We start from the raw sequence: 25,313 nt of genomic DNA on the forward strand, positions 1-25,313 counted from the left end.
AGAACTTTTCCGTTTGCGGTAATGCTGCGACCAGGAGACGTCGACGGTCGACAGCAACCTCAAATCCGGCGAAGCAGGGATCGTTTGACCCTTTCGGATGGAACAAAGATGGGTTTTCATCATCGCGTCCAGAGGTATGGAAGCCCCTGTTCACAGCCTCAATCTCGTTGTGGTGACACAAGATGGACTATCTCCGATGTCGAGCCGCATTCCAGTCTCAACCTCGATATTTGCCTTGGCAGTAGGGGCAGGCATCGAACCGGTCGAACAGCGCTTGACCCAAGCTCGGACCATCGCCTTGGAATTCCATCTTAGCGAGATCGAGGAATTGCCTTCCGCATTTAGAACAGTACTTTGAAATTCCAGGCTCTTGGATAGCAACAAAGGAGAGCCAGCACCGGCTGAATTGATGGCCTCGATCGCATCTGGCTCGATCGAAGTCTGATGTGAACGGAATAGGCTCGCCACAGAGCTCGCACACCTCTTCGGCTGTATCATGCTCCCTCCCTGTCCCCGGGCGATCCAGATCCATCTGCTCCTCCTGCTGGTTTTCTGTGTCTTGGTCTTGCACGTCCCCGCCCAAAGCCTTTTCTTTTGCCACAGTGCATTGATGTCGTGCTAACCACGCGTCTACCAGGTCAGCCACATCAATTGAATCTTTGAAATTCAGCTTCATGAGAGCAGCAGTATTTCTGATAGTCTTCCGGTCGAAGTCGGTGTTTATCTGGCCTTCCGATGATTCCAGCATGAATTCAAATATGCGTTTTTGCACGTTGACGGGATCTTCCATGGCAACCTCCTCAGCTAAAGACTCTTGCTCGCGTATGAAATGAAGGATGACGCGCTGAGCCGAAGGTATGACATATTCAATCATGTCTGAAGGGTGCAGCGACACGCAAGCTGCTGCAATATTGTGATCAGGAGACCACACGGTGCCCCAGTGATTGACACGAACTTTCCCGCGGAGCCCGTGGTTTCGAACGAACTCTGAACAAGACTCCTCGACAACCGGTTCGAACATGTCTTTGGAAGGTGGCACGGGAATAATGAGACCAGGCATCGATGGCAAGGGGATGATCGAGGTTTCCAGTTCACGTTCATCTTTGGCTGGAGCTGCGTTGGAGCCGCGGACCTGCAACTGCAGAAACGTGGGGGCACAGCACTGACCGCGACTCACCTTGACAACCAGACTTTTCGTCTCGACATCACCTAGATCACCCTCCACTTGCCACGCAGTCGTCTCGAGACTCGAGATAGGCGATGAATGGGTTAGAATGGTTCGCAGACTCTGCGTTCTTGTTATGTTGAAGTCAGGGTGGTGCGTGCCTGCGGTTGTGTACTGTGTCAGAAGTCGGAAGGACCACTGCCCATCAACAGCACCTTTTCCTGACACATGATAGACCAATATGGTATAGCTATCGTCAGCCACGACAAGAATTTGCCGTCCCCATGTGGATTTTGGAGTAGATGGGAGGCTGGGCAGCCAAGCAAAGGCACGAACTCTTCGCTGACGTCTTGCATGGTCCACGCCTTCGCCGGCATTTGGTGTTGACAGATACAGGTTGACGATGGCTGTACGCCGCCACACCCCCAGTCTTCCATTGGTCTCCCATAGCGATAATATGAGATTAGATGTCAAGACGGTTAGGACACTTCTTCTGTAGACACCCAGCCCTGGGGGAGACCAGGCAATGGAGACGATCGTCGATTCTGATAGTTCTTCCCCGAGTGAAAATTGAGAGACCGTAGCGAGGGCTTGGGGTGGCCATTCGCTGGGTTCAAACTGGTTGACACGGACGGTATGAGTGTGCCATTGCTTGTGACTGGGGTTTTCTGGTGGAGTGAGCGAATCGCAAGGCGTAAGGATGTGCACAACTTCGCCTGCCGCAACTGCCAGCTCCTCGGTAGACCAAGACAGTGCATTTTTGCATGTTGGCCAAAACGGCAGAGTGACAGGTTCAATATCCCCGGTGAGGCAGTGCATTGGAGCAATCAGGAGATCGCAAGTGGGAGGGAGTCAGGTCAAGCGGTGACAAGAGTCGCAACGGGGCTGCTCCCGCAGGATTTTGGAGGCTTCCCGGACTGGTCACGGCAGTATCTGCGACTTGTTCAGTTCGGTGAGATAGAACAAGTCGACGCTGTGCCTGCTGTGAGCAGTACCTCGTATCCAGTAACTCGAATGCAGCCGGAAATAGTCAAGGCGCCATAGAACCAATGATTGCCATTCTCACTATGCCCAGGTTCACTGGCAAGAGTGTAGTGGTGTAGCTTCGAACATGGTTTCACGTGGGAAAGTTCGCAAGGAGCGCCAAGAAGTGCAGCCTTGCCCACGTCCTAGTCCGGATCGTAAGGCTGAGGATATTGCCCTGTAGACCCCGGATTGTGAAGGACAAGATTTCAACGGATGAACGGGTGCACACACATGACTGGTCTCTCTGAGTTGACGTAGGTTACCGGTCTTCGGAACATCATGCCGGATTACTCGATACAGTTTGATCCAAGAGGTGAGCAAACTGACAAGCATAGAAGGAGGAGTCCTGTGTCGTCTAGCCCTACGAGCTGGCTCCTGAACATGTTCTGGGGTTAACGAAAGATAAATTCGGAGCTTGAAGGATGCACGGATTACCCATTGGTTTCGTAAACAGGCCCTCAGCACTACCAGTAACGTGGTGAATGGATCCCGTTACAGAGGAACGACAGCGTCTCACGATAGCCGAGATCGGGCGGCGCCAGTACCTCATACACACGCGAAGTATTATCCAACTCCCTGGAAGGTACCCCGTACCAGCATCAGTCTGGAGTGACCTGGTTGCCTCGCTACCTAAGTGCCACACCCGCGAAGGATTCTACGGTGTGATCAAAATATGTTGAACTGAAGACGAAGGGTATGCGTATTCAGTAAATAAGCGCGTCACTACTTGTTTCTAACTGAGGACCCAGACTGAAAACTGAGCCTCCCAGCCGCACTGATCCATTGTACTCGTACGAGAAGGGGCCCAGGGGCGCGTGCATGAGCGTCCAGAACCTCCCAATGTACTGGGTACTCTGTAAGCAATGGATCAAGGATTGACTGGTTAGGGAGCCAGACAACAGCCCCTGCAGAGTCCATCCTTCGCATCCTCTTGAAAATCATTAATTTGATCCTTCCAGACGCAAAAGTCGGGGGTAGTAAGGAAGTTATATCTGCTTCCAGAGGTCCTCATACGAGTCAATCATTGAAGTACTTTGTATTACGGTCGATTCTCCCCAGAGTGGTAGCCGCTACACACGATGATGTCCCATGTTTCCAGTGTTTCTCGACTGTGTCGCCATCGTTAGCCACATGTTAGCGTCGGGTATCGGGTGCGGTGCTCAAAACATAGTGCTTTGCATCCGACAATACGAGCCCAGTGCCTACAGAGTAAATGAGCGGCGTCTCGCGCTACGGACATGCCAATCTTAGTTAAGTGGCCCCAGGGGCTGTATCAGGGCAACACCGCCAAGAGGCTGTGGCTGTAAAGCTGATGTTCCAAAATTAGGGACGCCTGGCGGGGCGCTAAGCGTCCATTGGGCCAGGCGGTGTGGTGGGGGAGTGACACTAGCGAATGTCTAATGTGCAGCCAATGTAGCGAGTCTCTAGACCGTTGTTAGCACTTGCAAACAACGTGTTAGCCACGGACAAGTCTGACGCTCCTGGGACGTGGAATCCAGTTCTGATTACAACTGCGCCTTCCCACGCGCCTATCAGGTTGCTCGTTTTCGGTACTCCGTAAGATGTCTCCAGACGCGGCGTCCTTGGGGCCTGCCCAGCCAGGCAAGTCATCTCCATCCTGCGTGTGGCTGCTGCTGGCCTGATATATGACCGACTCCCTAGAGGCCCCAATCCCCGACCCCTTTCGATCGTTCCCATATCAATCCTTATCCTTCCCTTCGTTTGGGTCGAGTCCTTTTGCAATTATTGTTGCAGGGCAGTTCGATCGCCATGGCGGCCTCCATCTCGCCGTCGGTCATTATGACCCAGCTATCCAGCTATCTCAACGCCAACGAGACCTCCGACGCTCTTTTCCAGCCGCAGCAGGCATTCAATGCCATTGGAACCTACAAATGGTTCATTGGTACCAGCATTTTTGTCCTCGTTACTGCGATTCAAATAATCAAATACTCCCTTCGAGACAGACCCCCGCCAGGCCTCAAGCTCATTCCTGGCCCGACGAGCACCATCCCCTACATCGGACGCGTCCACGATGTCGACCCAAATGCCCCTTGGTTCGCGATGAAGAAATTCTGCGACGAGTACAACGGAATCTTCCGCTCCACAATCTGCGGAGAGATGCACATTTGGGTTGGTGATGCGCAGATTGCCTACGACCTTCTCTGCAAGAAGGCCAGGATTTACTCCTCGCGCCCTATGGTACCTGCTGTCCCAGGCAGCGACTCCCAGGGCCAGTACCTCCCTCTTTTGGCTCACGACGGTAAGTTGATCTACTACTCAATGGAATCGAGGGATTCTGACTGATCAATGCAGACCACTGGCGCAACCAGCGCAAGTTCGCCCACACTGTCCTGACCCAGGGCTTCAACCAGAAGTACTACGGCTATGTCAGCCACGAATGCAAGCGATTCTTGTACAAGCTCCTCGTGGATCCCAAGGATCACTTCGCCCTGACCGATCGCTTCTGCGGCCGCATCAGCGCTCGTCTTGGCTATGGCAGCCCTGCATCTGCTGCCGCCCACTGCAAAAATGCCGGAGAGTTCATTCCCCAGATTTCGCCCTCTGGACCCATCACCAACCTCTTGCCTTTCCTCGGCAGCCTCCCCGAATGGCTCAATCCCTCAATCGCTCGTGTCCGTGAGCGACGTGAAAAGGAGGAAAAGCTGTGGAAGGGTTTGATGAAGCAAGTTCGTATGGAAATGGACCAAGGCATTGCTCCCATCAGCTACGCCAGAACCTACTTCGAGCGCAAAGAGGCTGAAGGCGGCAACAGATCCTTCGGATTCGACGACCACGAGGCCGCTTACGCTGTTGGCATGCTGGTCACCGTCGCTATCTTCACAATTGGTGGTCCTCTCTACTGCTTCTTCCTCGCCATGGTTCTTCACCCAGAGTGGCAAGAGAAGGTCCGCAAGGAATACGACGAGGTCATCGGCGACCGTGTCATTGAGGTTTCTGACGCTCCCAACCTGCCTGTCCTCCGCGCCGCGATCAAGGAGTGCGTCAGATGGCGACCACCAGTCCCGTTGGGTGTCCCCCGTCTCCTTGAGGAGGATGACGAATGGAACGGCTACTACCTTCCCAAGGGTGCGGTTATTCACGCTGTCGACCTGGCCCTTGCCCGCAACCCGGAGCTCTATCCCGACGCAGAAACATTCAAACCCGAGAGATGGCTGGAGAAGGAGTACCCCACCTACAAGGAACCTCTTACGGAACACCCCAGACTTATGGGTCATCACGGTTTTGGCATGGGCCGCCGCATGTGCCCAGGTATTGAGGTTACTGAGGCTGAACTGCTCGTTGCTTGCGGCTCCATTGTTGGCTGCTTTGAACTCCTTCCGGAAAAAGACGCGAACGGACAACCCATGTGGCCAGACTCGCTTGCTTTCACCCCCAACCTGATCGGTGGTCCCCTCCCCTTCAAGATGGATGTCAAGGTCCGGAGCCCCGAGAAGGCCGCTCGCATCAAGGCTTGGTATGAGGAGAGCGTGGCTGACGAGGCCGCCGGCAAGATTGCCGCTGGTCTGTAAACCGCGTTGTGGTTATAATTTGCGCCTGCACAACCCTCCATCCGCTTCGGCGGCCACGCAGGTCACTTTTTGATTATACGCAAGGCGTTGCTGGATGCTTAGGCAAGTTGGATACTTGAACTCCTCTTCGTGCTGCAGTGCGTGATGAAGATGACGGGGCACTCCCACGAACGTGTACAGATACCGCGAGGGCGCCCGTCAGGAGGGAGACATTCTTAAGCAGGTCACATTATTCTTATGATCTTGGGTAGAATCACTATGATGACATGTAATTTACACAGAACCTGAAGACTTGAATTTCTTTTTGCTTGTCTCACCTTCTCGGGCTATGGGCTACCTTGCTAGAGCTCGTACGCAGCAACACCATCACTCCTCACCGCGAATGTGACACTTGGACATTCCGCGCAGGCGTCTTTTCCACGGCGACTGGGGAAGAGGACACAGTCTGGATAAACCAGTGCTACAGTACACAGTATCGCGCATCTGGTATCATAGAACCCACCATATATTCATTGGTTACATGGCGCCACCGATAAGCTGGCAGCCAGCTACATTGCTGAAGATGATAATCATGTAGATCCAATCCTCTCGGAGAGGCCGAGCCACCAGATTGGCTCTTGCCCGCGATGAAAGGCTTTCACCGAAGTGACACTTCTGCATGAAAGATTCTTCTCTCTAACCTGGGTGCCAGGAACTGCGCCTAGGCTATTGTCCCTTTCCTCAACCTTCACAAGTGTCAACGGCGATATGCAGGCTTGAAGATCACTGTGACTTTCGGCAACGGAGGGACTCGCAAGCGCGGCATCGTTAACTCCTTGCTATTTGAGCCCAGTCGTGGTGCTTGACTCTCCATCTTGCGCTGCTCAACACACCACGGGCTGGGACGCGCACGGCGTACTCAGGGAATGATAAGAGAGGATTGGCCGTTAGCGACCACCATGAATGCGTATGAGGAAGTTATGGCAAAGACAAAGTTGACAGCGATCAGGCGATGGCGCATCTTAGATTTTGCTCAACGATGGCCGACGAGTGAGCCCCCCTTGACAACGGTCTTGGAGAGGCTCACCATGGGTTTGTCTGGCGATATCATAGAGGACATCAGAGTCATGTTTCGTCTTGGCAAGCGTCAAGAATTTAGACGCAGCTTTTCGTTGATAATCGAACTTCGGGTTTATCTCCCTGTGAGTGGTGGAGTTCTTTTCAACACTAAACAGGTCCGAAGCCATGATTTCGACAGTACTAACACCGATGCTCGCCCACCCCGATATATGGTGACATGGGTATTTGTGTCGGTCTCATTCTGTGTAGGCCATGTTGACGGTGGGTCCTGCCTGGACGTTCACGCTGGGATGGTTGGCAAGTTGTTCTTCCGGCGTCTTCGTCTGTGGCACCTTGGTCGGCGTCTCGATTCGAGGTCACGAATTCGGGTTTCGTGTTTCTAAGTGGCAATATATGCTCATTACTATCGCGCTTGTAGTGATAACCATCTTTTTCAACAGCTGGGGTGCGACAACGTGAGAAGCTCTCAGACTGGCACCTGCCGAGCGAGAGTTCAGCCACGCTGTCGATCTGTTAGCCTGCCAATGATCGAGATCATCAGCTTGTTCGGCCACACTCTTTGGGTTTCTGGTGACCATTGTACCACTCTGGGTTGTGTCGTCGCAGCGTTTCACAGGGTCGGTGGCCATGCACTGTGGACTGGCCGTTGTTCGCTTCTCCATCAACAGTCCTGTGTCCGAGAAATAGCTACAAGGACGTCTTCGCGATCCTTGTTGATAACGGCGGTTTGGGAAACATCGGCACCGCGTGTCTTGTATCGCAGGTGTCTGTGCTATACTGTAATCTCGGTAAGCAAGCCACCAGCCACTCAGCCGATGAATGAGCTGATATGTCTATTACAGGCTCAGATAGTGCTTGTCACATTTCAGGAGAAGTCGCAGATGCTTCGTTGAACGTCCCACGATCAATGTGGTGGAGCTTCCTCCTCGACGTCTCAATGGGCATTATCATGCTCATTACGATGCTCTTCTGCATTGGCCCGTTTGGAGGACGCCATCGAGGACGATGCACCATATCTGCAACTCTTTCTAAACACCGGATAGAACGCAGTCGCATTCGTGCTCTGCATTATGCTCCTCGTCCTCATATTCAGCGATGACATTACAGCTTCGGCGACAACCAGCCGAGAAGCCTTCGCCTTCTCCAGGGACCCAAAGATTTCCATTTCGAAGATGGCTGAGCAAGATCGAAAAGAAGCGGAACATCCCATGCAATGCCGTGTATGCATTGTCTTTCTGGTTCGCCTTACTCTGCCTGATCAATATTGGCTCAACGACGGCTTTATACATCATCTTCTCAGGGACGTTACTGGCTTTGACGAGCACCTACATGCTCTCGAGCGGCTGTGTCGCCCTTCATAGGATCCCGGACGAGCCATCGCCTCCGCCACGATGGAACCTTGGTCGCTATGGATTTGTGATCAACGTCTTCGCCTTGTTCTACGCCAGCTGCGCAGTGGTACTCTCCTGCTTTCCATCCACTCTACCAGTTGATATAAGCATGGCGAACTAGGAACCAGCGGTATAGGCTGGCATCATTGTCCTCGGTGTGGTCACCTAATTATATGTTCAACGGGTTAGCCCGAACCATTGTCTTTGTAGAGGGGCAAAGGACAGGCGGATTGCAGTCCACCGAATGATATGCAGAACATTGGAGCGGCTGGCAGTTACTTCCAGTAGCAGCATCAGCCGCAGGACATGGCGCAGGAAAAGCCGGGATTCGAAGACGAGGTGATTTGTCCTTGTTCAGACTCCAGACTCTCGACTCTGGCGACTGTTGACCCTGATGGAGCCTGCAAGCCAAGATGCCCAGTCTCTTGGTAGCTTGGCAGCTGAAACTTGGGCTCGGAGATGGCGGCCCACTGTGACCTCGCAGCTTTCCTCCTTCCGCCATTGAGCTTATAGACGCTTTCCTCTTTCTTCGAAATCTTGCCTATGGGGCTGGTGGTACGAGAAGTATAACACCACGCGAGCCTCCCAAGCGAGGAATTGCCAATCCTCAAGCCCATCGGTGGCTGACTTGCTCCCGCTTCTGTGCCCTTGTTAATCCAAACTTCCTCTACTGCTTCCCGTCGAAACAATGGCTTTCACGACTGGCTGATTTCGTCCTACTGGCGTTCCGGCTGTCTGCCCTGGCCCCGAAGCTAAGTCTATTTCACTTGGGGAAGAGGCGGCTGCAATACATGACCATTATTTCACCGCGACAAGGCGAACCGACCCGTAGAAAACGCGGCTGGTGTCCAGCATCGTGTCAACCAGGGTCCAGCCATGGACCGGCCAATCCTGACCGTTGCGCCCAGCCGCTGAAGTTAAGCTTTGGACTTCACGACTGTCTTGATGTCGCTTAATCGTCGAGCATTGGAGGGCTGAAGACAGATCCAGACCTAGTGACTTCGTGTCCGACCAACTCTCACCAACGCACTTCCGAGACTGTGGTCCTGGGCATCGGCCGACTCTTCGAGGCACCTGCCTAGCCGCGGCAAGACCTCCCAAGCCTCTACTACAGTAAGTTCAATCACATCGCGGACAGAGCGCTATAACGAAGTCGGTCGCCGCAGGGCTGAGAATGTTTCTTGCTTTTCCTCCGCTGCTCCCCAACGCAGTCTGAACCTGATTTTTTGGGGCTCGAGATTGCTCACCTCCCAGGTTGGCTACTTTTCGTTGCAGTTATGGGGACATCTTCCGGATTGACCTTGTTCTTTCTTGTTTTCCCCTTCTTCGCCCACGCTCAGTCGCTCTCCGATACGGCAACCATCACCGCAACAGACTCGACCACAACCACGGAGTATGGAAGCACCACAATCTACACCTCGTACACTACAGGCAGTACCAATGATGGGGCGACGACCACGGCGTATGCTCCGGCCTCAACTAGTATCCCTGCCATCCAAACTGTACCTTACACAGGTCAGGCTTTGCTAGTAGGAACGCACGTTGACACTCTACCATGGGCGAAAACACTCTGCTGATGATTCCTTAGATGTGCCATTGCTAGATTTACAATGTTGACCTTCCCTGACGGCGGCTCCATTGAAGTTCCCTTGGTGGGTTGTTCCGATGACCGCCCAGAATGCTGTCCATCCCTCAACTTCACCAACTCCAAACCTGAAGAGACCGGTTCTGCTTCAGCAGCCGCCACAGACTCGGGTGGCGAGGGAGAAGATGAAGAGCATACGACATCGTGGACAGGCACGACCCCTAGCCCGACCCCTACGGGCGTGATCTCGATGCTGAGCGAGGCCCCGCTTACTGTTTGCCCAAGGTAATCCCAAGCTCGAACCTCACTTCGGCGACGTGACCTGACTTCGAGGATAGTGACATGGTTGACATTGACCCCGTGTGCTGGTATGACAGGCCATCCCATCCACTCCAATCGGCTGTGTTGAATCCTGCTGTGTCTCATTGCTGACCGACTTCATCAGTCCGTCAGGCTTCCAGGTATATGGTCAGGTCTTGGTCGGCAATTACCCCCCTTGCGTGAGCATTCTTACAACGGCCATCACGCCCGACTCTGAAGTGCTTGCATCCATCACGTCTGCTGTGATAGCATCTCTGGCAACGGCATCTACAACCACAACAGCTGTACCGACAGTCAGTGTCGTAGTCACTCAGTCAGTTGCATCCTGTTTCATCCTTATTCTAGATTCCCTTTATATATCTCCTTCAAACTCGTTCACGCTGACAGTCAGACAGAGTCTTCGCCCTCGGGCTCCCATGTGCAGAGGAAGTGGAGGATGACGACCATCATAACCACACCCATCTAACCACCGGCGCCAAAGCCGGAATTGGTGCCGGCGTCGGCGTTGCTGGCCTCCTCATCATTGGCTTTCTCTGGGGTTGCCTTGCCGTGCGTCACCGCCGCCGCAAGAAGATGAAGGCTCTCCAAGCGGCCAACACTGCAGCTGGAGGACCAATTCGGCCCGAGTCCGGCGCGTACATTGCTGCACAAGGTGATCCCAAGCACATGTCTGTAGCAACAACGGGGATCGACAGCCCAACGATGCAGCAGCAACAGTTATATGGCACTCCGTCACAGCATGGCTTTAGCCCGGCGTTCGGATACGGTGCCCCACAAATGCAGCCTGCGATGGTCCAACACGACCAATACGGCAACCCCTATGGCATCCAACCCATAGGTATGGGATATCCTGGAATGAGTCCTTATCCACAGGCCCAATCTCCGCCACCACCGTTCTACGCTTCGGGTGGTACGTACGATCAGGGACATTATAAGCCACCGGCAGAGGTTGCTGGGGACGTGATGCACCCCGTCCCTGTAAATCGGCAGAGCACTGGCATGAGCGACACGCAGAGCCAAGTTACCTCGACCACTGCTGCGACAGGGTCGCACCATCAACAAGGAGGCGAACCGAGGCCGCCAGCGGAGTTGAGTTCGCAAGGAAGTGTCAGGTATTAAGTCCTCAAGACCACGATGTCGAGTGAGGAAGATGGTTGAGGTTGGCTGTTCTGGCGAAAGGGAAAACAAAAGGGGTTACGAGCTGTTCTCGTCCAAGTACTGAAACTAGAATGACAAGTCACAAACCGGCTTTGTACATTCGTTGTTGATTCGGAGGAACAACTAGCGGCGCTGATGATGTATACTGATGATATCTCGATGTCAACAGGAATAACTATGACCATGACTCTAAGTCTGAGTATGCTATAACTATGACCTGCCTGATCTTTCAATCTTCCAAATGAGCTCTCACTACAACAGCACAAACAGAAACATATTTGAGCAATCCTAGACATGTATGCATATACACACATACTTGTATCAATACGTATATGCATATATACATCCTTAGGTATGTGGTATCTTCATCCGGACTAAATCATATCGGCGGTCTTTCTCTCTTCCCCTTCCCAATCCCAATCCGCCCAATCACTCAGCCCGATGACTCCCCCATTCCTCCCTTCCTGCAGGGCACACGAGTAGAGGCGACGGTGACACCGAGTTTCGCAATCTGAGGGAAAGGAAGGGAGACCCAGTCGCCCCCCCGCCCCCCCCCGGGTCACGACGTCTGAGCACAATATGTATGTATGTATGTATGTACTCCTGGACAGGTCCAATCAGGCAACTGACTGTTCTCGCATTTGTACAGTCTCTGTGGCCACGTATGGCTGCCTGCGCGAAGCCACTGCGGAGTACTTCTAGCTCTTTACGGTGGAAGGCAATGAAGACTGTTGACTGACTGCCCTGGGGTTGCACATCATCCACCGTCCTTGGTAAGACCCTACATTTACCAGGTGGACTCTGTAAATGCTGACGATGATGAATATGAAGCGCAGTATAGCATAGAGTCGTCCGGTCTGCTGCGTCGTCCCGTCCCCGTCTGCTCACATTGTTTGTCTAAATTGACCCATTTTCATGCGGTATCTAGCTCTAGCCCTAGCCGTAGCGCTACACTCATGAACCAGATGGTGCCGTGCATGACTTTCCAGTGTGTCATGTGATATCGTGTCCGCATGTCCTGTCTTGTCCTATCTTGTGTGTGGTATTTCCCAACTACATAAACCTTACCACCCAAAACGCCGGCCAAGTCATCGCTGTCCTTAGATTGTAGTGGGGCTCTTGATGCCGCCGCCGCCGCCACACCAACATCGCAATTCGCCGTCCCTTTCGACCTGGATCACGACGTCCATCTTCCTCTGTCGGAGATACAGGTCCACGCGCTCCCGTACGTCTTCTAGATCTGCCGTCTGCGAGGCAATGACGTGAATTACACCGAGCACTGTGGGATCATCGGCTGGCTGTTCGTGGTCATGGTGGTGGGCGTGGTTGTGGTCATGGTCGCATTTCTTGCCTTCACTCGATTTGCGAGTGTGGGTGTGCGAATGTCCATGGTCATGGCCGTGATGGTGGCCTGGCTCTTTCTTCATGTCTTCGAGCCAGAACTTGGGGACGGTGTAGCCGACTACGCCGCGGATCTCGGCGACTCCGCTTAGGATGCCACGGAGGTTATACTCGATGTCGGAATTGAGCGATAAGAGAAGGATCTTCGTCGTCGAGGTGACGAGAGGGATTGTAGATGCAAATATGAGGACGGCGATAATGCACGAGGCTAGTGGGTCGAAGCCACTCCAGCCAGTCCAGCGGACAAGGAGGGTCGACCCGACAACGGCGAGAGATCCGAGAGCGTCGGCCATGATGTGCAGGTAGATACCTTGCATGTTTTCCCCGCCAGGGTGGTGGTGGTGGTGGGGGTCGCTTGCCACGCCAGTCTTGTGTTTCATGGGAGAGGCCGACGCGGTCATTGGGGTTGGTGGTTCTTCGTGGTGGTTATGGACATGCTTGTGACCATGGTCATGGTCGTGCTCATGGGCATGATCGTGATCGGAATGGCCGTGGCTATGGCTGTGCCCATGTCCATGTCCGTGGTCGTGGGCTCCATGGAAGGCAAAGATGCCTACCAGATTGACCAACAGTCCCAGGGTGCTGACCACAAGTAGCTCAGTCGTTCGACTGACATCGGCTCCGGAGAAGAGCCGCTCAACAGCTTCATAGACAATCTCAATGCTAATGAGCATCAAGAAAATGCCGTTCCCTAGTCCAGCCAAGGTGTCGATCTTTCCGTACCCATATGGGAACTTCAGGCTCGGAGGCCACTTGCTCATGACTGCAGCACAAACACCGACCAAGAGCGCCACACAATCGAAGAACATGTGTATACTGTCGCTGATCAAGCCCAATGACCCTGTCAAAATGCCATACGTCGACTGGACCACCATAAAGCACAAGTTCAGGATCATGAAATAGAATATGCGCCTTGACTCGTCATCTTCTAGGATGCCGTGAAGCAGGGAGTACTTCTCGGTGCTTTTCAAGAGGAATCGAGTGGGCGTTGAGTGATGCCTCCTGAAAGCCGGCCGCTGAGGCGCAGCTGGGGAGGGATATGCTGTCTTCTCATTGTCCCGTCTCTTTGCTCCAAATTGCATGCCATTAAGATCGAGGGACGGGGCTGGACTAACGCGCTGGTTTCGGTGGGAGTGCGTGTCGATGGGGGGCAATTGATTCATATCCACACTGGCCTCATTTTGGTGAACGATAGACTCGGAGGGTATTCGCGTCAAAGGGAACGGTGCTGTGAGCCGACTTCCCGTGCGACTTCTCTGATGCGACCGTGCATCTATGCTCGGATTCGACTGTAGGTGGGAGTGAGAATGCGCGTGGGTGTGGGAAGGACCATGAGGATGCCCATGCCTGCTGCTGTCGGTGGAAGCAACGGGTAATGTAAAAGTTGCGCTCATGATCCCCTCAGGATGCTGGACCGGTTGGGGTGGCAGGTTGCCGTCGTCCTGGTCATCGACTCAGACACCAAAGAACGATGGTGAATTGGTTGGAATGTGGAAGTGGACGTTCAACCTGCCTGCTCCTGGCTACATGTGTCAGTGGCAGCAGCACCGCATACCAAAGTCAAAGTCATGCTTGGAAAGGGAGAGCTGAGGGCGTGGACGAGGATCCATCAAACGCCGCTGGGCATGCTACTTCACTTGCATCTTCCATTGGCGGACGCGCAATTGAGCCCCTTTTGAAGCTGCCAGTCTAAACCGAATGTGAAAGAACTTCTCAATTCACTCTCACTGGCCGACGTCATTTTCGCTCTCCTCCACCACCTCTGCTCCTCCCTCACCACCCTCAAGAGCATTGTAAAGCTCTGAGGAAGATGATCTTGACTTTATTGGTGGTCGCTTCCACCATCTTCACCGTCCTGCTATTGTTGTTGCCGTCTCCCGCGAACCGTTCGGACCAGCGATGTTCTGTTCAAGTCGTGGTTCTTGGTGACCTGGGTCGAAGTCCTCGCATGCAGTACCATGCCTTGAGCATTGCTACACATGGAGGCCACGTTCAGCTTGTTGGCTACCGGGGTGAGCATCGGACGTTCTAGCTGATATTCGCCTAACCTTGGTTCGCCAGAAACCGATCCTCTACCGGAGCTGCTCTCTCATCCCCATGTGGCAATAGTCCCATTGTCACAAGCCCCCCATTCGCTGCAAACAAGCAACAAGGTCCTGTTCCTGCTGTATGGGCCATTGAAAGTGTTGCTACAGGCATGGAGCCTCTGGCAGGCTCTGAGCTATTCTACTCCTGCTTGCAAGTGGATGCTGGTTCAGGTATGCGCTTCTTATTCGTCTGGGCCTGCTCACTGACGAGGCTCTGCATAGAACCCGCCCTCAATACCGACTCTGCTACTGGTATCTGTGGTTGCTTTCTTCAGACGTACTAGGCTCGTCGTGGATTGGCATAATTTTGGCTATTCCATCCTTGCTCTCAAACTGGGTGCAGGTCATCCTCTAGTCAGAATGTCCAAACTCTACGAAACTGCATTGTCAAGGATTGCTTATGCAAACTTCACCGTGACAGATGCGATGGCAAAGGTCCTAAGATCCGACTACGGCATCACAGCTCCTGTCCTAACCCTCCATGATCGTCCCGCGAACTTGTATCAGCCGCTCACTGATATGCAGCGGCTATCCTTTTTACAACGCTACCACCCGGTGAACGCACACTTCAATGCATTGGTAGACGGCAAGGCCAGGCTACTGGTCTCTTCCACTTCTTGGACACCTGATGAAGATTTTGGTATCCTCCTCGATGCGCTCTGTAGCTACTCCGCTAGTGCCACCTCTACTCATCCGCAGCTCCCGGAACTGGTTGTCGTGATCACGGGTAAAGGGCCACAGAAGCAGCTCTACCTCGACAAGATCAAGGAGCTCCGCGCAGCCGACGCGCTGGAGATGGTGCCTATTTATACCGACTGGCTCAGTTTCGAAGACTATGCCCTTTTGCTAGGCTCCGCTGACCTTGGCGTATCGCTTCACACAAGTAGTAGTGGAGTCGATTTACCCATGAAAGTCGTTGACATGTTTGGTGCCGGTCTCCCCGTTGCAGGCTGGAGCAAGTTTCCAGCATGGTCTGAGTTAGTCACAGAGGACGTTAACGGCAAAGGTTTCGGCAGCCCAGAGGAGTTAGCAGGTATCCTTCGCGAACTCTTCGACCCAGCATCGAAGAAGCTTGTTCAACTCAAACATGGAGCCAGACTTGAGAGTCAGCGCCGGTGGACCTCCGAATGGGATCCTGTCGCTGGCAGGCTCTTTGGTGTAGTACCTTGAACCAATTTTGGGGCAATTCCGCCACGAAAGAATGCACCGCAGTCCCAGCCAATACCACCGACCAGCCAAGAAACAAGGGAAACAAAGCCTTGTGAGTCGGGGACTTAGGTTCAGCGACGTGAGCCGAGTATGACCGGCAGAACTACCCCTCCGCACATACCATGAGCGGTTCAGATTGTCTAGAACCAGCTCGCGGAAACGCATCCAGAGTTCCTCCGGCCTTCGCAAACGCGTGATGGTGACGGAGATGGCCACAGCAACACGTTCTGATCTCATGGAGCTCTTCAATTACCGATCCAGCCGACTTATCCGAATAACGACATGAGCCAAGACACCATGGTAGATCCTACCGCCCATGGCAACAAATCAACACATGCAAGTGTGCCGTACTCTCCTCACACAATCGAAATGACACTCATTTGGCAGACTGGCACGGGAAATGTGATGGCAATATGACAAACCTCGGTGCCAAGCAGGACGGAGGAAACCGCCATACTCGTTTCCGATAAGAGTCGTCGTCAGCGTTTGCGAACTCTACTTATGCCGTTCAACGGCCCTTTTGCAGGGCTTTTTGTGCGTCTTGTACGGGGCATCGTTCACTTGATCTGTTGCATTCACCTTGCTCTCAGGGGTGGATTGGCTTACTCCAAGAGCGTGCAAGGCCCTTTGGCGCCACAAAATCCTAGTCGTACATCATGGGAGACCTTGCAGTGGTAAGTTTTGGAGAAACTATTTGGCGAGCTCAATGAGACCTTTGTTGGCGCCCTTTATATGTTGAGTACCGTCGTCTATATTTTGTCTGTACAGCTGAGTTGCAACAATCATTGCACCCCTGGTGGCCTGCATCGACAGCCAAACAATCGAACTAATGGCCTCGTTCCTGCAGCACGCACGTCGGGTCGCGTACGACAGTCGCAAGGGGGACCACGCGCCAGTACGTCACATCAGAAGGGTCTCTCGGACGGCTCCTTTGTCCTTGTTTATCGAAGCCTTGGAGACGGACGGCTGCGTTATAGTCAAGGATTTCACAAACGAAGCCACATTAGCGAAAGCCGGTCGTGAAGTCCGCCCATATCTAGAGCAGCATGGGGAGGGAGTCAAAGTCGGCGGTATAATCTCTCCTCCTCACAGCCAGGGCAGCATACTGATTAACTTCAGCTCTTCAAGGAAAGACTAGAACGGTCACCCGCCTCATAGGAAAGAGCGCCACTGTTCGAGAGAAGTTCTTCGCGGATCCGCTTTACCAAGAGCTGTGCGAGCACTTCCTGGCATTGGAGACAACACATTGGTACGGTGACAAGCCTGTGACCACAACAAGTCACCCGCTACTCTCGATCTCTATTACCTTCGATATCCCTCCTGGTACACCTGCTCAGGGGCTGCATCGCGACGACAAGAATCACCACGCTCGTCACAGCCACGCAGAATCATACCAAAAAGGCCGTGATATTCTGCTAGGGTTGTTTGTCCCGGCATGTGACACGACAACCGCCAATGGAGCTACAAGAGTGGTCCCGGGCAGCCATTTGTGGGGGGACGAGATTCCTAACTTTGGCAAGGACGGGAAGCGTGGCGTAGTCGACGCCGAGTTACGGATAGGCGAAGCATTTATTATGCTTGGAAGCCTTTATCATGGAGGAGGCGCGTATGAGAAACCACTTGGTATTTCAAAGGAAGGGACAAGAGAAAGCAGAACAGTTCACGCCATGTTTTCCTGCACAGGCGTGCATCGACAGGAAGAAGTCTCGTTCTTGTCGTATCCCATCGCGGAGGTCAAGACGTACTCGAAAATCGTACAAGAGCGACTTGGTTGGAAACAGAGTGAGCCGAATCTTGGCTGGGTTGACCTCAAGAGTCCGGAATTTCTTCTCGCAGACTGAAGGTTCGTTGCTAGCGCCTTCTCGTCAGTATTCCATAGTCGGGGCAAGCACTGTGCAGCTGAACCGGACATCACCACTGCCGGCGGCTTCCTCACGCTTCAGGAACGGCAGCGGGCCCAGTCTCAATGCCTTTTCGCTCAGCGCATCTTCATCATCACCGAGCACACCAAGGTCTACCGGGCCTTTCCTCCTTCCTTCCAGCTCCCACAAGTGGCCATCCTTCCCCTTAACGAACGCAATGAAAGCATGATCGGGCTCTTCGCCGAGAGGAGGTACTGTGCTGTCGCCGGACTCGGCAGCTGCAGCATGCGCCTTCTCAAGCATGTCCGAATCATGAAGGAACTGAGCTCTCTCTTTTGGTTTCAGTGGGATGGTATCCTTGACCAATTTGTCGAGGTCACTCCCCGCCCGGATGAAGTCCGCAGCAGTGCCATTGGTGGTGCAATGAAGAAGCCCGATGAGGCCACAAGCGTTGTTGATGACTTGATGGTAGAACATGACGGGTTCGTTGGGGCCAGATCCTGCATAATCAGGCTCGGCGTCATTGATTTTGGCATAATAAGTTTCCGCTGTCGGTGACCCAGGGTAGGTGAACAAAAGAGCACTGGCAGGCCGGGGTACGAGGGCGATCAAGTCAGGATCAGTCAGACTATAAGCATCGTGGAAGGAGAGAGCCGGAGAGAGCCCCAAACGGTGCGCCAGTTTGGTCATCACCCCGGGGTTGTTCTCTGTCAAACATGGGCAAGAATGCTTGTCAGTTTTCTGTGTTCAGTTTCGTGATATTGCCAGGCGGCGCCCTACCTAGCGGGATGAATGTCTTTTGTGCCATTTTAGGTTTTGTTCTCAGACTGCTCTAAATGTGCCTTTCAATGAATCTCCAGGACAAGACAACGAAATCGTAGAGGTGAATAAGAGAAGTGTAGATCAGTGTCCTTCTGAAGGCTGCCTCGCGTGACGTACCCAAGCCTGATCTGAGATTCGGGCTCGGATTCGGGGTAATTATCTCGACGCGGAGAAGTCATGCTCGGAGCGCGTCATTCAGCACTGCAGGGCCGAAACTCGAACGTGAGTGCTCGATCAACTCTGTTTGAATTGACTGTGAGATGAGAGCCTGAGCACTGCACTGCAACCTCCAGCACTTGCATCTGCTCGATGCGAGCCATCCTCCCCGGGCGACCCCAATCGAAGCGGCAGGCTCTGTGCACTGCATATTGGGATGGTCTACGGATCGTCGTGAGTGTCCTTCTCTTCGATCTTACCTTCCCACCACCACGATTTTGACCCAATCTCCAGGCATACATCTCCGGCAATGCGGCCGTCATCCTCACTGGTCCGCAGACCATTCTTCAGACTATCTATGTCGACACAGTCGAGGCACTCACGGCGATAACCATCGAAGAGACCACCGGACGGATCGCACTCGGCGATAAGAGCCACGTCTACATCTACAGACCCCTTGGCCGAGAGGAAGGCGTGTTGAGGTGGAGCCAAATACATGAGCTGAAGAATCCGGATGGCGCCGTCGTGTCCTCTCTGTCTTGGGGCTCACCTGAAGAGTTGTTGCTCGGCGGGTCGAGACTGATTCTCTGGTTCATTCCCCCATCGACTGAACCAATAATCACATGGAACCAAGCACTGGCGTACCCTACTGCGCTCGCGTACCTCTCGCCGGACAGCAGCTTGGTTGCCTCTATCGGCCAGCATGATAGACTGGTCAAGATCTGGAGGAGACTTTCGTATGAGGTCGACGGCACGAGGTTCGATGTTTCATACCTACCACATCCCTCAACTGTCACGAATTTACACTGGCGGAAGCCATGGCACCTGGAACAGAACTTGGATAACCTACTCTACACCTTCTGTTCCGACAACCATGTCCGAGCATGGACCGCCTCCGATCAGCATGCCCTCACTGTCCTCCAGCAGGCTGGAGACATTGACATGAGCGCTTCGATACAGCCGCGGAGACTCAGTGCCAACTCGATGAGCGCACGACGCTATTCGTTCATCATAGACAGTCGGGACTTCTCCAGCGCGACCGAGAAGGCTGTACAAAGCTCTATTGGTAGGGTTGCCGATCATGCTCTCGAGCATCTTATTGAAATCGCCAACCGGAGCCCCGAGATCTGCATTGTCCTCGACGGGCTGGGCCACATGTCTATTTGGGGACTGGAAAACGCTGGCTACAAGAATAAGATACCTCCCTCTGTATTTCACATCTCCCATGTGGATGGCATGAGTATCTCGGTGCCACAGCTGAGTGATCCTCTACACGACTACGTTCAGTTCTGTATCTTTGCCGATGGCGCGACGCCGTCGTCCTTGTCAATTCTTCTGCACTCATTCGCAGGCGATATTGATTGGTACGACAGCCAGGTCACCCATCTCTTCGACACTGCGAACCGACACCATCGCGCGCGACTAATAACTTCTCTAGCAGGAGCTGGTGCTCCTATTGAGAGGCTTGTTCGCAATGTTGCCGCCAACGTTGTCATGTCGACAGCTGATGGAGGCTTCGCCAGTGTCTGGCAGCATGGGGGAGATCTGTCTAGTGCCCCGCTGCTTCGACGGAGCACATTCAACGTGGGAGTTGACATCAAGGATGTAGTCATCCTTTCCCGCGGTAGATATGCAGCCATCCTGAGCACCGGTGGTCTGGAATTGTGGGATATTCGCGAAGCAAAAGCTAGGAGACTTGCTGTTAGGGAACTCGAAGCAGATCGACTCCCGGACCGCATCACGCAGAGCCGTATTGCAAGCTCACGGGCTTTGACCAGTCGCGTCATTATTGGCTACTATCCGGATCACAGCATGGAAGCCTGGGAGTTTTTACTCCCAGCCAACGATCCAACGGCGGCCAACGGGTACCATGAGGTTATACGTTCCCTGGGTCACGTGAAGCTGCACGCCCAGAATCGATACGATTCCTTGGTCTCGATCTGTGACAATATGAGTACCGACCTCCGTCCCGGCGTGCCGGCGCAGTCGAGTGCCCTCGGTTATGCTGCTGTGCTTGCAAAGGGCGGTACACTGGAGATGGTCAAGTCGCAAGAACAGCCGGATTCTACCAAGCCACACCTGATATCTGCCGGACTTATTGCCACCAACATCCTACACCCTAGAGTCATTAGTGCCAGCGGATATGGCAAGATTGTCGTGGTAAACAGAAACAGCACCAGTCTGACAATTTGGGACGCCAGAACAGGGTCTCGTGAGTATGAATATGAGCTCGATGGAAGTGATACTATCAAGACGTTCGCGTGGGCAGTCTCGCCACAAGGGTCTGCTCTGCTGGCCATCTGCTTTGACTATCATATCGTGATCCTGGGGCAGATCAGGTACACTTATCCAGCACATGGCTCGGCTTGGGTTGATCTTCGGCATATCAGGATCAGAGACTACACTACCCACTCGATTGGGGACCTCTGCTGGCTGAAAAGTGGCGACCTTGTTGTTGGTAGCGGCATCCAATTCTTCGTTTTCGAGGGATACGCAATCAGCCACCACAACGAAAATGCGAAAGCCTTGCGGGATGTGCGCCAGAAGGTCAAAACCGATGAGACGTTTGCGATCATGGCAATGCTCAATACACTCATGCCGGTCTTTCACCCGACCTTCATCTTGTTACTGACGGCTCTCAGTGGACTAAAGGCAACCAAGAATGTCTTGAACCGCCTGAACAGAAAGCTGAAATTCTTCAGTGAGGGCGATGAGCTACCGAGCTTCCTTGATCTGCCCATTGAGCACATTGTGCCACGGCATGGATCTGGTGCGCCTAACGAAAATTCATACTATAGCATCAACGGTGATGTCAACGGCCATGGTGAACCAGAACCACTTTCATCTTCTGCGGAAGCACTACAGGAAGCCCTCCAGAAATACCGGCTCTGGCAACTCACTCAGGATGAGCAGTCGCTACTGATCAAGCAGATCGCGGTGACTTCAGAGTTAGAGAAGCAGGAGCAATCAGTTGACTGTCACGGTCAGCGCTATTTGCAAGCACTTTACTCATCGAGCGACGAAGGTGTGCCGTGGAGCGCCATTGCATTCGCATCACTGAGCACCTCCCAAGAAGTTCTTGTCGATTCGGTCATTCAACACTACGGCGGCAAACTCACATGGGAAGCCGCGCGAAAGTCTGGCTTGTTCTGCTGGCTTACAGACAATGATGCTATTCGACAGCAAATGGAAACCATCGGTCGCACAGAGTTCACCAAGGGCGAGGACCGCAATCCCATTGACTGTTCGCTGTATTATCTTGCACTGCACAAAAAGACCGTGCTGCTTGGTCTCTGGAGGATGTCGATCGGAATTCGAGAGAAAGAGAACACCATGAAACTGCTGGCCAACAACTTCAGCGAACCTAGATGGAAAGCCTCCGCCTTAAAGAATGCGTACGCATTGCTAAGCAAGCGACGCTTCCAATATGCAGCCGCCTTTTTCCTGCTCGGCGACAGTCTCTGGGACGCAGTGAATGTCTGTACGCACCAATTGAAGGATCTGCAGCTTGCGATTGCCATTGCGCGAGTATATGAAAGCGACAAGCAGTCAGTGGCGCTGACGCGGTTGGTCGAACAAGCAATTCTCCCGCTTGCGGTAGAGAGCGAGCAAGGACGGTGGATTGCAAGCTGGGCATACTCCACTATCCTTGACCGGAAAGATCTCGCAGCTCGAGTCATCGTACACCCTGTTCAAAACGTCGTCGGTAGACTCCTACTCAACAGGACCGAAGGGCATGAGACGCTCGACTCGACGAGCTACGCAGTGAATGACCCTCTACTAAGTTTACTTTACACCGCATTCCGCACTCAACTTGTTAAACAAAACGCATGGGGAGACAAGGTCGTCACTACGAAAGACGAGTGGTCTTTCGTCATGAGGTGTGTGAGGCAATACCAGCTTATGGGGTGCGACGTGCTTGCTTTGGCCCTGGTCCGCGGCTGGAAGTTCATTACAGAGAGCACCGAGACACCCGTAACAAACAACCGTTCGCCACCGAACCAACCCCTTCGGAGAAGACAGACATTTTATGACCTAGAGAAAGAGGAAGAAGAGGAGGGTAGAGAGGAGAGCCCGCAAATGGTGGTGCAGGCAGAGAAGAAGAAGCCGCCTCCCACGCAATTTGTGGAGCCGAGCGCGAATAGTCTGTTAGACAGCTTTGGATTCTGAGGCTTGCAACGTATATAGCTTGGCCGTTGATGGCGTAGTGTTGCCATTGACTGTGAGTTTTGCCTTCGACTGTGTGTTATCACTATGAGGTATTGCCCATTGCGGGCGAGGGATGTCCAGTTTGACCATTTGAGCGGTCGAAGTGGGCGAGCAATACACTTGTTGCCAAAGACTGATCACTGCTCTATCCTTCAACGTTCCAACAGAAGCGAAGATGTAGTTTGCAGCGGTTGTAACTGCCCTTGAACGGACGTCGCAAACGAGGCCAGTCACCCGAGTATCAGCATTCCCTTGCAGTATTGGACAACAAGTGCGCTGGTGGGCGCTAGTGGGTGTTGGCGGGCGATGTGGGCGCCAGTGGACACCCACAATAACGCGGGATCACGGGGCAATCAGCCGAAGAAGATCCGGGCCTGGAACTGTGCCGTAACCAGGTCCTCTTTGTTCTCGATTCATCCTCATTGTCATCGGCCCCAGCCTTCAATATGTACCAAAGCTATTCTTGACATCTGGCTCATAGTGCCATTGGGCCTACGTTTGTCACTCGTTTGGTGTCACTGGAATTGGTCATTCATCACAAACCATTGGACCCGCTTCCCCTCAAGTGTGGCTTTGTCTTACTTTCATTATATACCTTTATTCAAATCAAGCACCTTGGTAAAAGGCAATGGCATCTCCTGCGATACGTCCGAGCAGGCCTGTTGGCTTATTCGATCCTCGACAAGAGGGCGAGTACCCTATTATCCTGGGAGACAGCTTGGATCAGGACACTAAATCCAAGGACGCCTTTGTGAACATCCGCTATAACTGGCAACCGAAATCTGGTTTTCTAGATGGCCGCGAGAGTAAGTTGAGGAGGTCGGGAGATCGATGGCATCTTGATGTATCGAACAACAGCTCCGGGAATTACCAATATGTGAGCATAGCGACTCATGACCAATCTGGGACATCTGAGGAAGGGACAAGACCTTTGATGCTCATTTTCGATGAATCCAAATCTGCCTTTGTCCTTGAAGCTATCTCTGCGACTTTGGATATGAATCTCAAAGCTGGACCCGGCATGCCCAGGGACGCTGCTCGAGATCTACCACAACTCCACAAGGATCAGCAAACGAGCAAGAAAGAGCCACAAGCGAACGGGCATTCGGGCACTTCAGCCGACGATGAGACTCCCGATGCATCCAATCCCTACGATTTCCGTCATTTCCTAGCCGAAGCGCGCGAAAATGCAGGGAAATCTACGCAAGCTCCAGGAGCTCACACGCCCATGCCAGGAAGCCGGACACCATTGAGCGGAACATCCACGCCCGTCCCAGGCGGAAATCGCTTCTTGCCCACAACACCGCAATTCCGGCCGTCACAGACGAATACCACATCAAAACCTACAGAACAGCGAAAATCCAAGGTCGAAACGACAGGGTCACGGAGTATCAAAGCCGCGACGAAACCGACCGTGAAGCGAGATAGCACAAAGAAAGATCAACCACTCAGCAAAGCCACCATCTCCGACTCGGACGATTCCGAGAACGAGACCATCAACGTCGCGAAGCCAGCTGTCTCGGCATCAAAGCCTACAGCCTCGAAACCTTCTAGACCACTCGGCGCGAAAGGGCATACTCGCAATATCTCGGCCAACATTGGCAGTTCACCACATATCATTATTAACGACGATGACGGCGACCTCGAAATTGACATGGGCAGTCCACCCCCGGAGGATGAACGATCTCGTAGACGCGGAAGAGTCGATCCGGAAGCGTTCAGGAGTCACACGGGCACGCCGATCGGCGGATTGAGTTCCAACTTCAGACCGACAAGTAGACCCATCTCCAGGCCGCCGGTGGTGGAGGAGTCAGCTCGTGGCTACGGCCGAGAGAGGGATGGAGATGTTCGGATGAAAGATATCGAAGCCGCTTCCGAGGAAGATGAAGACGACGACGTGGAGGAATTCAAGCTGGGTAGCCCGAGAGAACAGAGCAGTGCCCCTCGACGAGGCGAGGTGTCGAGGGACGAACCAGACGACCATGAACAGGCCGGAGGCCGTCAGCCGTCTCAGGAGGCCCACCAGACGCCACCAACCCCGCCCGCCCCAGCCAACACGTACGACGAGGACGATGAAGACCTACTTGAAGCGGCATTGGAGGCGGCGCTGGAGGAAGAAAACGGGAATCAGAGTACCGGTGTCGGGCTGGGGATTGGCATGACGAATAGCAACGTACAAGATGACGAGAGTGAGGTTAGCGAGGAGGAGTAAACGGTTTGGACGACGGAGACTGTGGGCTGAAGTGGTGGCAGTGACGGTCGACGATCCGGCAGCGTCTGTTCATTCAACGGTAGCGGAGAAGAGCCACCTGAATACTGATTAATTACGAGC

General features: G+C 53.4%; 10 protein-coding genes across 10 annotated transcripts; 7 read left to right on the forward strand and 3 right to left on the reverse strand.

The window, feature by feature from the left end:
- Nucleotides 1-217: 217 nt before the first annotated feature.
- On the reverse strand, nucleotides 218-1,984 carry G647_02085 (uncharacterized protein; the record flags this gene model as incomplete). The annotated part of the gene is made up of 1 exon (XM_008726436.1): nucleotides 218-1,984. One exon carries the CDS (start codon nucleotides 1,982-1,984, stop codon nucleotides 218-220), a length of 1,767 nt encoding a protein of 588 aa, XP_008724658.1.
- A 1,977-nt stretch (nucleotides 1,985-3,961) lies between these two features.
- On the forward strand, nucleotides 3,962-5,721 carry G647_02086 (uncharacterized protein; the record flags this gene model as incomplete). Its single annotated transcript, XM_008726437.1, has 2 exons — nucleotides 3,962-4,451; nucleotides 4,505-5,721. The coding sequence occupies 2 exons, from the start codon at nucleotides 3,962-3,964 to the stop codon at nucleotides 5,719-5,721; spliced, it is 1,707 nt and encodes a 568-aa protein (XP_008724659.1).
- A 2,154-nt stretch (nucleotides 5,722-7,875) lies between these two features.
- G647_02087 (uncharacterized protein) lies at nucleotides 7,876-8,292 on the forward strand (the record flags this gene model as incomplete). The annotated part of the gene is made up of 1 exon (XM_008726438.1): nucleotides 7,876-8,292. The coding sequence occupies one exon, from the start codon at nucleotides 7,876-7,878 to the stop codon at nucleotides 8,290-8,292; it is 417 nt and encodes a 138-aa protein (XP_008724660.1).
- Nucleotides 8,293-10,650: 2,358 nt separating this feature from the next.
- G647_02088 (uncharacterized protein) lies at nucleotides 10,651-11,196 on the forward strand (the record flags this gene model as incomplete). Its single annotated transcript, XM_008726439.1, has 1 exon — nucleotides 10,651-11,196. The coding sequence occupies one exon, from the start codon at nucleotides 10,651-10,653 to the stop codon at nucleotides 11,194-11,196; it is 546 nt and encodes a 181-aa protein (XP_008724661.1).
- Nucleotides 11,197-12,335: 1,139 nt separating this feature from the next.
- Nucleotides 12,336-13,799, reverse strand: G647_02089 (uncharacterized protein; the record flags this gene model as incomplete). Its single annotated transcript, XM_008726440.1, has 1 exon — nucleotides 12,336-13,799. One exon carries the CDS (start codon nucleotides 13,797-13,799, stop codon nucleotides 12,336-12,338), a length of 1,464 nt encoding a protein of 487 aa, XP_008724662.1.
- Nucleotides 13,800-14,446: 647 nt separating this feature from the next.
- Nucleotides 14,447-15,893, forward strand: G647_02090 (uncharacterized protein; the record flags this gene model as incomplete). Its single annotated transcript, XM_008726441.1, has 3 exons — nucleotides 14,447-14,648; nucleotides 14,698-14,894; nucleotides 14,946-15,893. 3 exons carry the CDS (start codon nucleotides 14,447-14,449, stop codon nucleotides 15,891-15,893), a joined length of 1,347 nt encoding a protein of 448 aa, XP_008724663.1.
- Nucleotides 15,894-16,761: 868 nt separating this feature from the next.
- Nucleotides 16,762-17,773, forward strand: G647_02091 (uncharacterized protein; the record flags this gene model as incomplete). Its single annotated transcript, XM_008726442.1, has 2 exons — nucleotides 16,762-17,002; nucleotides 17,052-17,773. 2 exons carry the CDS (start codon nucleotides 16,762-16,764, stop codon nucleotides 17,771-17,773), a joined length of 963 nt encoding a protein of 320 aa, XP_008724664.1.
- A 24-nt stretch (nucleotides 17,774-17,797) lies between these two features.
- G647_02092 (uncharacterized protein) lies at nucleotides 17,798-18,602 on the reverse strand (the record flags this gene model as incomplete). Its single annotated transcript, XM_008726443.1, has 2 exons — nucleotides 17,798-18,501; nucleotides 18,575-18,602. The coding sequence occupies 2 exons, from the start codon at nucleotides 18,600-18,602 to the stop codon at nucleotides 17,798-17,800; spliced, it is 732 nt and encodes a 243-aa protein (XP_008724665.1).
- Nucleotides 18,603-18,925: 323 nt separating this feature from the next.
- Nucleotides 18,926-22,942, forward strand: G647_02093 (uncharacterized protein; the record flags this gene model as incomplete). Its single annotated transcript, XM_008726444.1, has 2 exons — nucleotides 18,926-19,006; nucleotides 19,067-22,942. The coding sequence occupies 2 exons, from the start codon at nucleotides 18,926-18,928 to the stop codon at nucleotides 22,940-22,942; spliced, it is 3,957 nt and encodes a 1,318-aa protein (XP_008724666.1).
- Nucleotides 22,943-23,609: 667 nt separating this feature from the next.
- On the forward strand, nucleotides 23,610-25,193 carry G647_02094 (uncharacterized protein; the record flags this gene model as incomplete). Its single annotated transcript, XM_008726445.1, has 1 exon — nucleotides 23,610-25,193. The coding sequence occupies one exon, from the start codon at nucleotides 23,610-23,612 to the stop codon at nucleotides 25,191-25,193; it is 1,584 nt and encodes a 527-aa protein (XP_008724667.1).
- Nucleotides 25,194-25,313: the final 120 nt, after the last annotated feature.

Source organism: Cladophialophora carrionii (assembly GCF_000365165.1).
Source record: "Cladophialophora carrionii CBS 160.54 unplaced genomic scaffold supercont1.2, whole genome shotgun sequence".
Lineage (NCBI taxonomy): Eukaryota > Fungi > Ascomycota > Eurotiomycetes > Chaetothyriales > Herpotrichiellaceae > Cladophialophora > Cladophialophora carrionii.